At 35.0% G+C, this 14004-nt stretch overlaps 1 protein-coding gene across 3 annotated transcripts in view; it reads left to right on the top strand.

Moving 5' to 3' along the window:
• Positions 1 to 14004, top strand: part of MICU1 (mitochondrial calcium uptake 1) — a 246858-nt gene that overhangs the window by 61085 nt on the left and 171769 nt on the right. For all 3 annotated transcript variants that reach the window (XM_076010083.1, XM_012762546.3, XM_012762541.3), the window contains one exon: positions 9255 to 9423. In XM_076010083.1, coding sequence (XP_075866198.1) covers positions 9255 to 9423 — 169 coding nt within the window. The remainder of the gene's footprint in view (positions 1 to 9254; positions 9424 to 14004) is intronic.

Below are 14004 nucleotides of genomic sequence, written 5' to 3'. Positions count from 1 at the left end.
CCCATTAAAAAGTGGGCAAAAGACATGAACAGTAACTTTTCAAAAGAAGACAGACTAATGGCCAATCAACATTTGAAAAAATGCTCAACATCTCTAATCATCAGGGAAATGCAAATCAAAACCACAGCAAGATATTAATATCACTTAACTCCAGTTGAGAATGGCTTTTATCAAAAAGTCCCAAACAACAGATGTTGGTGTGAATGCAGAGAGATAGGAACACTCATACACTGCTGGTGAGACTGCAAACAGTACAACCTCTATGGAAAGTAATATGGAGATATCTCAAAGAACTAAAAGTAGACCTACCATTTGATCCAGCAATCCCACTACTGGGTATTTACCCAGAGGAAAAAGAGATTCCCTAAAAAACAAAAAACAAAAAAACCCCACCTGCACTTGAATGTTTATAGCAGCACAATTCACAACTGTTATATATTTAATATGTATTATTATAGACAGTTTTCAAATATATAGATAATTAACAAAGTATATAATTCGGAATGTTTGCAGGCAACAAGCGAATGTGTTCTGGGTTAGACAATTAGGAATATGTAAGACCAGGTATACTACCTAAATGGACTTCTTAAGTCTCTGACATCAATTGGCATAAATATAATCCTTGGAAATCACATTAGAGTACTGTTAGTGAAGCACCATTTATTACATTTTAATTTTGTTTTCATTTTGTTTTTACTTCCTCAATCTCTATAAAGATACTTAGATATAGTAGGAAGGATTCAGGGTTTGGAGTCTGATTACCTAGGTTCAAATCCTAGCTAGGTGAACTTGGGTAAACTCTTAATATGCATTTCCTATTTCCTAAATGAAAGTTCTGATACTTCAGAGACCTAATGATATTGGTGATTTATATCTGCTCTCATTTCTTTCTTTTTCATTATGTGAAGAGACCTATGAATTGTATTGATCTTTCTAAGGAACCAGCTTTTGGTTTCATTGATTTTTCTATATGTCATTGAAATGCTGTTATCTTTATTATTGTCATCTTATTTATATTGGGCTTTGCTTTTCTCTCACTAGTGTCTTAGGATAGAGTCTTTTATCATTGATTTGAGACCTTTCTCTTTTTCTAATATAGACATTTAGTCCTTTAAATTTTCCTCTAGACAGTGCTTTAGTTATTTTAATTTGTTTTTATTTTCACTCAGTTCAAATTATTTCTTAGCTTCTCTTGTGAACTTTATTTCACTCAGTAGTTATTTGAAAATCTGTTGCTAAATTTTTAAATTTTTGATGAGTTTCCAAATAGCTTTGGTTTTTATTTCTAGTTTAATTCCATTGTAGTCAGAGAACATACTTCATATGATTTCCTTTCTCTTAAGTTTATTGAGATTTGTCTTATGTCCCCAAATGTTTTATATCATGATGGAAGTTCTATGTACACTTGAAATAAATGTGTATTCTCCTGTTATTTGGTAGTGTGTCCTATGTTTGTACAGTTCACCCTCGAAAAACATGGGAGTTAGGGATGCTGAAACCCTATGCAGCCAAAAATCCATGTATAACCTATGATTCCCCCAAAACTTAACTGCCACTAGACTACTAGACTACTGTTTACTGGAAGCCTTACTTATAATTAGTCAATTAACACATATTTTGCATGTTGTATGGATTATAAACTATAGTTGTACAATAAAGTAACCTAGAGAAAGAAAATGTTATTAAGAAAATCATAAGGAAGAGAAGGTATATTTCCTATTCATTAAGTGGAAGTAGATCATCATAAAGGTCTTCACCCTCATTGTCTTCACATTGAGTAGGTTGAGGAGGAAGGAGGTGGTGGTCCTGCTATCTCAGGAGTGGCAGAGGTAGAAGAGGTGGGGGTGGCAGGAGAGGCAGGCACACATGATATAACTTTATGGAAATATATAAAGTCTGACTTTTTTCCTTTTTCATTTCTATGTGGAACCAATCCATCTTCCACTATTTGCTTTAGTTTCAGTGCCCATATCATAAAAGGGTTCATGGCATGAAAGAAGTCAAAAGTGATATTGAGTATTGGAACCCTTCTGCCAGATTGTGCAATGTCACTTTGTTTTCTGGCATTGCTTCTTCTGTCTTCTTCCTGTTGTCTGGCACTGATTTGAAAGCACTCATCTCCATCAAGTCTCTTTCATGATTTTTTGATTTTTTTGATTTTTGATAAATCCTGTGATATCATGAACAACATCTGGACACAGTTTTCTCCAGTAGTGATTGATGGTTTCAGGCTTTTTCTATAACAATGATGGCATCTTCAATGGTAACCCTTCCAGACCTTCATGAAGGTCTTCATGGGTTCTTTTCCATAGCATTGATGATCCTTTCCTTAGAGTACTATGTATAATGAGCCTTAAAGATCTGTATGGGCCAAGCACAGTGGCTCATGCTTGTAATCTCAGTGTTTTGGGAGGCCAAGATATGAGGATTGCTTGAAGACAGGAGGAGTTTGAGACCAGCCTGGGCAACATAATGAGACTGCTTCTTTACAAGAAAATTAAAAGAATTGGCTGAGTATAGTGGTGTGTACCTATAACTGTAGCTATTCTGGAGGCTGAGTCCAGAGGATCCTTGAGCCCAGGAGTTCAAGGTTATAGTGAGCTATGATTGTGCCACTGCACTCTAGCCTAGGCAATGGAGTGAGACCCTGTCTCTTAACAACAATAACAACAACAAAAAGGTTCTTATATCCTCTGATCTAGAGGCTGAATTAGAAATGCTGTATTTGGGGACAGGTAAACCACTTCTGTGACTTTAGTGTTGAACTCATGGAATTCTGGGTGGCCAGAGGCATTGTCCAATATCAAAAGAATTTTAAAAGGCAGTCTCTTACTGGCAAGGTACTTCTTGACTTCAGAGACAAAGAATCGATGTAACCAATCCAGAAAAAGTATTCTCGTTGCCCAGGCCTTCTTTTTATACAACCTAAAGGTTGGCAGCTGGTATTTATCTTTTCTCTTCAAGGCAAGGCTCCAGGGTTAGCAGCTTTATAGATAAGGGCAGTCCTGATCATAAACCCTACTGCATTTGCACAGAACAGTAGAATTAGCCTGTCCTTTCCTGCCTTAAATCCTGGTGCTTGCTTCTCTTCCTTACCAATAATTATCCTTTGTGGCATTCCCCCCACCCCCAATAGGGCACTTTTGTCTGCATGAAAAACCTGTTGGGCATATATCCTTTCTCCTCAGTGATTTTCTGAATGGTGTCTGGGAACTTGTCTGCTGCCTCTTGGTCAGCAGAAGTTGCCGTATCTGCTGTCTTGACATTTTTTAAGGCAAATTTCTTTCTAAAACTATTAAACCATACTTTCCAGGCATAATATTCTCCAGCTTCAGGTCCTTTACCTTCCTTTAGCTTTAAGTTGTCATATAATGACTTCGCTTTTTCTCAAATCATATTAGAATCTATAGGTATGCCTTATAGCAATCCTGCACCTATATAAGAGCTGCATTTTTAATACAAATAAAAAGTATTTCACAAAAAGTGTAATGTTTTCACACCTGCTGGTATAGCTGCCATCTAATATTTTAGATGTTGCATATTATACAGTCTCAGCCACTGCTACTGTTGTAGCTCAAAGCAGCTACAGATAATACCTAAATGAATGAGCATGGCTATGTTTCATTAAAACTTTAGGGGAAAAAAAAAAACTTTAAGGGCATATGATTTTCATGTATCATAAAATATTTTTTTTCTTTTGATTCGTTACAACCATTTAAAATTGTAGATATCATTCTTAGCTTAAAGGCTGTACAAAAACTGGTGAGAGGCTGGATTTGACCTGTGGGTAATATTTTGCTAATCCCTGTTCTAGAATTTATAGCATATATCTTGAATTTATCATAATCTACCTTCAAATAATATTATATCACTTCCCATACATGTAAGAACTTTACAATATTATACTTTTGTTTTCCTTCTCCTGTTCTTTGCACTATTATTGGGCATTTTATATGTATCTACATATGCTATAAACCTGTGGTCCCCAGCCCTCAGGCCACATACTATTAGGGACCAGCCTGCAGAGCTCTGTTGCCACCCCCCTCACCCCCATCCATGGAAAAATTGTCTTACGTGAAACTTAGGGGGTAGGGGTGAGGGCCACACAGCAGGAGGTGAGCAGGAGGCCAGTGTTTGTGTTTGTGTTTGTGTCAGCTGCTCACAGCCTGAGCTCCACCCCCCCATCCTCCCCAGCCCAGTGTCTGTGGAAAAATTGTCTTCCATGAAACCTGTCCCTGGCGCTAAAAAGGTTGGGTACCACTGCTAAACCTCATAATATGTTATTATTGTTGCTACTTTTGTTAAACAGTTGGTTGTATTTTAAAGATATTCTAAAAAGGGAAAAATGTTTGTTATGTTTACCCATGTTTACCATTTCTGGTACTCTTCATTCCTTTGTATTGGTCCAAGCTTCTATCTAGTATCATTCTTCTTCAGCCAAAAGTACTTCCTTTAATATTTCTAGGAGTGTTTGTATGCTGGTGATGGATTCTGTTAGCTTTTGTCTGAAAATATCTTTATTTTGACATCACTTTTGAAGGATATTTTCACTGGATATAGAATTCTAGGTTGACTTTTTTTTAGTACTTTAAGGACACCATTCAATTGTCTTCAGGTTTTTTTTTTTTCAGTGTGTTACCCTCCTTATATTCAAGTATTCTTTTAAAAGTTGTGTTAAAATATATGTAACATAAACTTAGCATTTTAATTATGTTTAAGTTCAGTGACACTGCACATTTGGTACAACCATCAGGACCATTCATCTGTTCATCATTGTTCATCATTTCAAACTTAAACTCTATAACTGTTAAACAATAACTCCTCAGTCCCCTCTCCCTCCACCTCCTGGTATTCTGCTTTCTATTTCTATGCATTTAGCTATTTTAGGCACTTATATAAATGGACTTATACAGAATTTGTCCTTTCCGGTCTGGGTTATTTTACTTAGTATAATGTTTTTAAGATTCATCCATGTTATAGTATGTATCAGAATTTCATTTTTAAGGCTGAATCATATTCCATTGTATGCTTATGCCACATTTTGTTTATCCATTCATCTGTTAACAGTTGGGTTGTGTCCACCTTTTGGCTATTATTAATAACACTGCTATGAATATTGATTTACAAATAAGTCATTTTGTGGGGGTATATAACCAGAAGTGGAATTGCTGGATCATACCATCAGCTTTCTTATGAAAATCTATGATAATTCTTATCTTTGTTTTTCTGTATGAGCTAAAATTTGGCTTTTATGGCTTTTCTTTATCACTGGTTTTCAACAATTTGATTATGATGTATTTTGGTACAATTTACTTTGTGTTTACACTGTTTGGGATTTATTGATTTTCTTAGAGCTGTTATCATTTTTATGAAATTTGAAAAATTTTTGCCCATTATTTCTTCATTAAAATTTTCTGACCTTTATTCCTCCATACATCCTTGCACTTTATTCACTCATGTGCTAGACCATCTGATATTGTTCCACATGTCACCAAGGTTCTGCTTATGTTTTGTTCAGCCTTTTTCTCCCTGTGTTCAGTTTTGGTAGTTTTTGTAGCTGTGTCTTCAAGGCCACTTATCTTTTTTTCTGCAGTATCTTATCTGCCAAGCCTATCCAGTAACACCTCCCACCTACCTCCTACCCCCAGAAGTCCCTAGTTGGGGTGTTCTCCCTTAGTGCTGAGCTGTGCCCATTTGGAGGGGATGTTAATGTGGCTAAAGTGAAATTGCTTTTCTTACTATTTTCAATATGGCAGTTCTCAGCTCTGTGCTTGCTTGGAGGACTGCAACTTCTTAACTGGATTCTGGAAGTCTTATAAAGGTATTTTGGTCCTTACTGCTCTGTTAAATCTGTTGTTTCTGTTGGGAACAAGGGCTAGAATCATTTTGGTGATGTCTAATAATTTTTATAGCAAACTTTTAAAATTATGAATGTCATATTGTTGAGTGTTTGGATTTTGTCATTTTTCTTTACAAATGTTGATTTTTCTTTTGGCAAGCAGTTAATTTACTGGAGTATCTGCTTAATATTCTAAAGCTTGTTTAAAAACTATTGATTGATTGATTGCATACTCTAGAGTATTCTTTGCTGTAAAGCCAATTTAGCTCTAGTAATATAGCATGACCCTTCTGGGGTGTTACTAAATGCTGTGGGTGTTCAGTGAGATTGCTCTACTCTGACTTGTCAGAACTTGGACATTTCCTGCTTGTGAACTCTGGAAACTACTTGGCCTGCAGCTCCTTGGTAATTGACTTGAATAGTTTCATCCTGAGAATGCACTGCTTAGTGTTATCTCAGAACTCAAGGGCACTCCTTGTAGATTCTTGGAGCTCTTTCTCTTTGTGACTTCTTCCTCTTAAGCCATCTGTCTCACCAATTGCAGATACCTCCGCTTCTCCAAACTTAGATCACTGTCACCTCAATTTAGCAAAACCACTGTGTTTTGCTTGGGATCCTGTTCATGATCTGGAATATGTCTCTAGACAGAAATTCTAGGCAATTATAGGCTACACTTTTCTTACAGAGTTGCTTTCCATTGTGCAGTGTCTGAAAATGATTGTTTGATATATTGTGTTCAATTTTTTATATTTTTCCCCTGTGGGAAATCAAATCCAGTACAGTTACTCAGTTGTGGCTGGAAGCAAAAGTCTTCTTTTTTTTTTTTTTTTTTTTTACATCATTGTATTTCATCCGTGCTGTAATATCTAATTATTTTATTAATTACAGTAATGGCTTCAACTATCAGAAATAATTTTGAGAAAAAGCAAATCGACTCTTGTAAGCATGCATTTTCTAAGGTGGGAAAAGTTGCATAGATATAATAGAGAGCAACTAGTCTACTACACATGAACATTCAGTATGTCGTCGACATTAGCCTGCAAGTTGTTAAGAAGAGATTATGAATGCTGGTTAACTAATTGAACTGATTAAAGGCAGTGTGCTTAGGAGTTTCTTTTATATCAGATGGTTTTGAATAGATAAACCTTTTCTTTTAATAACACTAGGTTTTTTAGAAGGCAGCTCATGAATCACCCTTTCCAGCAGGTTTTTTCTTACCTATTCCTTTATTGGTTTACTTGTCTGTTTTTCCTACTAATTGTGAACTTCTTAAGGACAGGGACCATCTTCATAATTAAACTGTTATGACACTTGAAGGATGGATTGAACAAATGCTGTCTCTATGCCTCCATGAATAAATGGCTTGGGTCTCTGCTTTATCAGCCCATCATCTTTTAGTTATAGGAGGCTCTTCAGAGGGAAATAAAGCAGTGTGATGAGATCTAGTACATCACTTGGTCAAAGTTGAAAAGAAATTTGAACTAAGGTCAACAGGTTGCTTTTGAATCATGTTTAAAGAAGCTTAAGTTAATGTGGTAGTTTCTTCTTGCTTCTTAAAAATTTGTTTATTTTTAGACTTCATTGTTTTTAAAAATCAATGATTGTGTAGCACATCTTGTATTTTCCTGGTTAGAGCTGGAACCCATACTATTAAGTTAAGTTTCCCAAGAATGGAAAAACAAGCACCACATATACTCACCAGCAAATTGGTATTAACTGAACAGCACCTAAGTGGTCACATAGGTACTGCAGTAATAGGGTATTGGGCAAGGGGCAAGGGGGCGGGTATATACATATATAATGAGTGAGATGTGCACCATCTGGGGGATGGTCATGCTGGAGACTCAGACTTGTGGGGGGTGGGGGGGAAATGGGCATTTATTGAAACCTTAAAATCTGTACCCCCATAATATGCCGAAATAAAAAAAAGAAAGAAAGAAAAAAAAATCAATGATTGTTTTTGCTTACAAATTCAAATAATTTTTTGTCATTGTTAGTGTTTAGAAAATATTTGCAGGTAAATAAAATAACTTGATAAACTTCTCCAAATAGCTATGTAAAATGAATATATTAAGAATTTTTTCATATCGCAGTACTTTAATCCCAGTATAATTTTTCCAACTCCCTTTCTTGTTTCCATGGCTGAGGACTTCTATTGGTGTTCCTTAATCAGGATACAGCATATACTTTCTTTGTGTAAAGCACTGGGTTAGGCACTTGGAGACTTAAAAGAAAAACAATACAATGTCTAGTTTCTTGTTAATGATCTTATGTTAGGTTGAACCATATTACTGCTAATATTTGACAGTTTTTGATTTATAAAAACAATAGTGTCATTTGATTCCACCTACTAGTTGAAGAGCAAGTAGATTGTAAGATAACACATTTAAACATACAGAACACTAAATTATATGTTGTAGTTCAAACACTAAATGGTGTAGGAATTTGAAGGAATAGAGACATTACCTTGGCTAAGGATGTTGTGAAAATCCTCAGAGAATAGACTGACAGTTTTAATCTCTAATCAGCAAGAGGGGCTTCTGTGGAACATTTGGTTTTTGCTTGCTGTTGATAATTGAATGAACCTGGAAAGCCTAGCAGACCTGTCTTTGTGTAGAATTTTTTTTTTTACATGTATGTTTTTATTTGAATACTTGTTTTTTTATTGTTTTGGACTCCTATTTCTTCTTTGTGTACTTTTTTATTGTGGTAAAAGACACATAACATAAAATTTACCATCTTAACTATTTTTAAGTATATAGTTCACTAGTGTTAAGTATATTTACATCATTGTGAAACAGATCTCCAGAACTTTGTCATCTTGGAAAACTGAAACTCTGTACCCATTCAAAAGAAACTTCCTTGTTTCCCCTTCCCTCTACCCCTGGTAGACACTATTCTACTTTCTATTTCTATGAATTTAACTACTCTAGGTAACTCATATAAGTGGAATCATACAATATTTGTGTTTTTGTGACTGGTTTTTTTTTACATAGCATAATGTCCTCAGGATTCAACCATGTAGCATGGACAGACTCTCCTTCTTTTTAAAAGCTGAATAATATTCCATTATATTGCGTATAATTTTGTTTATCCATTCATCTGCCAGTAGACATTGGAGTTGCTTCCACGTGTCTTCCATGTTTTAGCTTTTGTGACCAATGCTGCCATGAACGTGGCTGTGCAAATATCTCTTTGAGACCCTCCTTTCTGTTCTTTTGGATATGTACCCAGAGATGGGGTTGCTAGATCATATGGTAGTTCTTTTTTTTTAATTCTTTGAGGAACTTCTTCATGTAGAATTTTTGACAAATTTCATTGCTGTTGCTCTTGCTGAGCTGTATTTGTTTGCTTATTTGATTAATATAAGATGAACCTTCATGATTAATCCAGGTTCCTTTTTTTGCATATCCAGGGCCCATGCAGAATCCCCACCAGGTATAAACAATCTAAAGACTGAAATTGGTGATAAAGGGAAGAATAAAGATGAAGAGGAAGTTTGTAACCATGAAGAAAAGGCTGCAGATCTTGAGCCTCCTCCAGAAGAGAAAAAGAAGAAACGTTCTGGATTCAGAGACAGAAAAGTATGTAATACAATCTTATAAGTAAATCAGAACTATATCCCAAAGTAGAATAATGAAGTTCAATCTTTTTGTCATGTATTTCAGATGGTTCACATTCACTTCCAAGTTATTCACCTCTTTATTTTCCAGCATGCTCTAAGCCAAAAGTACTCTTGCATTGTGAAGTTAAATGGAGTAGGTAAAAGGATCTTGAATCATAACCAAGATTAGCATATTCTTTCTTCTTTCAATTCAATTGCCTAAGGTGATTTTGTTTTCTGTGTCTTCCTTATATGTTATCATATGAGTCTTTTTGGTATTTCTGATTTATGGTATCAAGTTGTAAAGGGAGAATAAAATCTCTTTGGAAACATATAACCAAGTAACTTTGAAGACGACACAAACTTCAAATGCCTGCCAAGAGTTTATATAATTAACACAACCTGCTGTTATGTAGTTTTTCCTAAGAAAAGTTTTAATTCTACTTTAATAATACTATGATATTAGGCATTTGAGTTCAGCAGACATGAATGATGAACAATCAAAAGGATGAGTTTCTTAGACATTTTTCATGTTAAGGTTAAAATTCAGGGAGTTTCCTTAAATTGCTAACTATAGTTAATAATGCAACAAGATAATTTATTTTTTTGTTGTTTGTGTTTTGTGTGTGTTGCAGGAAAAGTTCCTCTGGGAAATTTCAATCTTCATTCTGGTTTCATCTGTTTAGATGACGTTATTAAATATTTCCTTACTCCCTAAATCCATTTCTTATCAAGATGTTATGTATCATAAGTTCATCATCAAATGTCCTAGCTTTTCTGTAAGGATACATTTATTGATTCTCTTTTGCCCTGAGTGAATTCAAAGGAGGCTTAACTTTATCTTGTGCTAGCAGTTTCATTTACAAGTCATACTTTCCATTTTACAAAGTAGAGCTAAAAATGAGTCAAATCAACATTTATTTTTGAACCTACTTCCATTTTCTGCTCCTGCCTTCTGCTTAGCAGATGACCATGTCTCATACTTTACAGAAAAAATTAAAGCTATCAGTGTGATTTACTTAATTTCTAACCCTTGTAGCTATAAAACCTATCTAATCTATGTCTGAAATAATTCTGATTTCTTTCACTGAAGTCTCAGAAGAAGAGCTATCTTTTCCTTATTCAAGGATAATCATTGTACATGTATTCCCAAGAACCTAATTCATTGCTTATTTTGTCTCCTGTTTTTCAGTCATTCTTTGTCTATTCATTCTTTTGTATAGTCTATATGGACATATTAAAGATTCTTCTATCTATAATTTAAAAAATAATAAGTCACATTTTCATGTCATACGTTTATTAAAGACATATCTAGTTATATATGAGTTCAAGAGTTTGATCCATTTTTCAAAGAGTCTGCTGCACTTCTTAAAACACTCTTCATATCTATTTCATGGATAAATTAAAACATTCGTATTTCTTAAGCATTTGGTGTCATAATATAAAGAAATGTGCAGCAAATCCAGATCCAAAGTACAAAATGATCATAATTAGTAACCACCACTTGTTTTCTGCTGAAAATGGCACATTCTTCCTTTAGCCCTCCTTTTAGTGGCTCCTACAGACCCCAGAGGTGTTGTGAACCTCTGGATGCTCTGTCCCAACATGCAGTGTTGGAAGCTCAGTGAGAGGTGCAGAGACCGAAAGCAGAAGAAATGTAGGCACCACGCTAAGTTCTCCTTAAATTGCATTTTTGATCACGTATTTTTTTTTCTTTCTACTTTCCCATTCATTTTCTTTCATTTTCCTGTGGCCTTTCTGGTAGGGTCATGTTATCCTCCACATATTCACTTTTCCTTTAAACATTTTGCTTTTGTTCTTTTATGTACACTTGATTTTTATATAATATTTCAAATATTCACAGAAAAAATAAGGAAAAACATAATGAACATTCATGTATATACCACTCAATTTTATCAAGTTTTAATATTTTGCTATATTTACTTCAGTTTTTTTTTAAAAAAGAAAATGAATATAAAAATTACATTGCTTGTATACTCCTCCTCAATCCCATTTCTCTCCTGTCCTCTTCAGAGGTAAACCAATGTCTTAAATTAGCTATTTATTATTCCTGTACATGATGTGGTTGTTTTGTGTGTTTCATTTTAAATTTAAAAAATATCCTCAGGTGCAAAGAGTTGGGTAAGTCATACCACTTAGTTCATGGCATGCTATTATTGCTAGTCTGTACCTACTTTTCTAATTTATTTTGTTTTTCATTTGTTTTGGTTCTCTTTAAATTTTTATTTTATTTTATTTTATTTTATTATCCCTTCTGAAACTTCTTCATTTCTGCAGAATTCTCCCACATTGCTTCAATATTGATTTGCTTCCATTCTCTTTAGTTTTTTCTTTTGGAATTCCTGTTAAATGTATATTGAATCTTCACAACCTATCCTGTATGTATTTTAACTACTCTTTCAGATTTTTTTTCATTAGTTCTTTATGTTACATTAAGGATTAATTCTTCAATTATTATTTTCCAGTTCATTCCTTCTCTCTCTTTTCATGTATTCTAGAATTTATACCATTTTTAAAATTTCTTAAATTTTTTATGATAATATTTTAAATTTCCAGGATTTCTAATTTTTTTCCTTTTTCTTTTTTTCTTTTTTCTTTTTCTTTTTCCTTTCTTTTTTTTTTTCTTTTTTTTTTTGTTTGAGACTGGGTCTTGCTCTGTTGCTTGGGCTACAGTGCAGTGGCATCATCATTCATAGCTCACTGCACTATCAAACTCCTGGGCTCAAACCATTCTATTCTCCTCCCTCAGCCTTCTGAGTATCTGGGATAACAGGCATGCACCACCACGCCCAGCTAATTTTTTAAAAAATTATTTATAGAGACAAGGTCTCCCTATGTTGTTCAGGCTGATCTCGCACTCCTGGCCTCAAGCAATCTTCCAGCCTCGGCCTCCCACAATGCTAGAATTACAGCCATGAGCCACCACTCCCGGCCTTGTGTTTTTATTTTATAGTTTCTTTGCATTCGTGTGTGTGTGTGTGGGGGGGTTTCCTCCTTTGGGTCTTTTGGGATCCTAAACATACTTTTTAAAAGTCATTTTTTTAATACTCTGGTTTCTCTTCAGATAGTATAAATCTTTCCCCTTAAAAGTCATTTTTAGGTTGCCTCATTGTTTTGTCAGATGTGAATCCATCTCCTACTTACTGATTTTGTACTTACCTTGCCTTTTTTTCCTAAGTATCTTGAATTTTGTGCATTCCTGTTTTATATGGTAGTTTACAGGACTTTTTTTTTTATTTGTTTTATGCTTAATTTTTTTTCTATCCAGTACTTTTGTGGCTGTTCTCTCTCACCTTCTAGGCATTTTTGGTCAGAACTAGACTTTATATTTATAGCTCTGTGCTTCTCATTGTGTTGAAGATCCAGTCACTGACTCTAACACCAGTTCGGCAAAGAATAAGGAGCAAAGCTATAGATTATTCCACTTGATGCTGTAGGTGTAGAGTTTTATATGAATATTTTCTCTAGGTAACAGCTGGCTAAAACTTCTTCACCTTCCTTTCATGCTCAAGAGATGCCCTGTCCTAGCTTCCAGTTTTAAGAAGTGAATCTGGCTCTGGCTCCTTGTACTATGAATCTGTGATCTGTGTTGCCTGTTTTCAGACTGGAGCACAGCAAGCCTACAACTTTATTTCTTTCTACCACACTGTGTTTCTATGTAGTCTCTGATCCACAGAGATGAGTGTCTGGTTTTGAACTGGTTATGCCTTTTTAATTTTCCCATTTTATAATTTACTAATAATATCTATATTTTTAAAGCACAGAAACTGAAAACAGAAAATTCTAACTTAATCAGAAGTCTCACTGTCATTTCTGTACTTTTCAGATATAAAATTGCTCTTTGAGGCCAAGTGCGGTGGCTCACGCCTATAATCCTAGCCCTCTGGGAGGCCCAGGTGGGAGGATGGCTCAAGGTCAGGAATTCGAAACCAGCCTGAGCAAGAGGGAGACCCTGTCTCTACTAAAAATAGAAAGAAATCAATTGGCCAACTAAAAGTATATAGAAAAACTTAGCCGGGCATGGTGGTCCGTGCCTGTAGTCCCAGCTACTTGGGAGGCTGAGGCAGTAGGATTGCTTGAACCCAGGAATTTGAGGTTGCTGTGAGCTAGGCTGACGCCAGGGCACTCTAGCTTGGGCAACAGAGTGAGACTCTGTCTCAAAAAAAAAAAAAAAAATTGCTCTTTGAATTGTGAGACCCATTTACAGAAAGTGTTGCTGCTCAGTAAATATCTCCTGGTTTGCTATTTTTATGTTTCTGGTAGCTTTGCCCACACTTTTGTTTCTGAGCTATCAGTTGCTTGAGGATGTGTTTAGTGGCGTCTTCATTTTAAAAAGCCAAATTAATTGGTTCTATAAGTTGTAAATAATTTTAAATTGATTACTAGGAAACCATGAATATTAAAAGATGTAAAATATGCTATATATGCTAAACAAAATACTAAGGAAAGTAGTCAGGTGACTGGACACTCGACTCAGTTTACTTATTATACAGATGACAGAATGAATAGAAAAGGGAAAGGAAACTAACAAATTACAGAG

The sequence above is a fragment of the Microcebus murinus genome, chromosome 14 (genome assembly GCF_040939455.1).
Source record: "Microcebus murinus isolate Inina chromosome 14, M.murinus_Inina_mat1.0, whole genome shotgun sequence".
Classification (NCBI taxonomy): Eukaryota; Metazoa; Chordata; class Mammalia; order Primates; family Cheirogaleidae; genus Microcebus; species Microcebus murinus.
The sequence above is the reverse complement of the archived record's forward strand: the minus strand, read 5'-3'. Positions and strand labels throughout refer to the sequence as shown.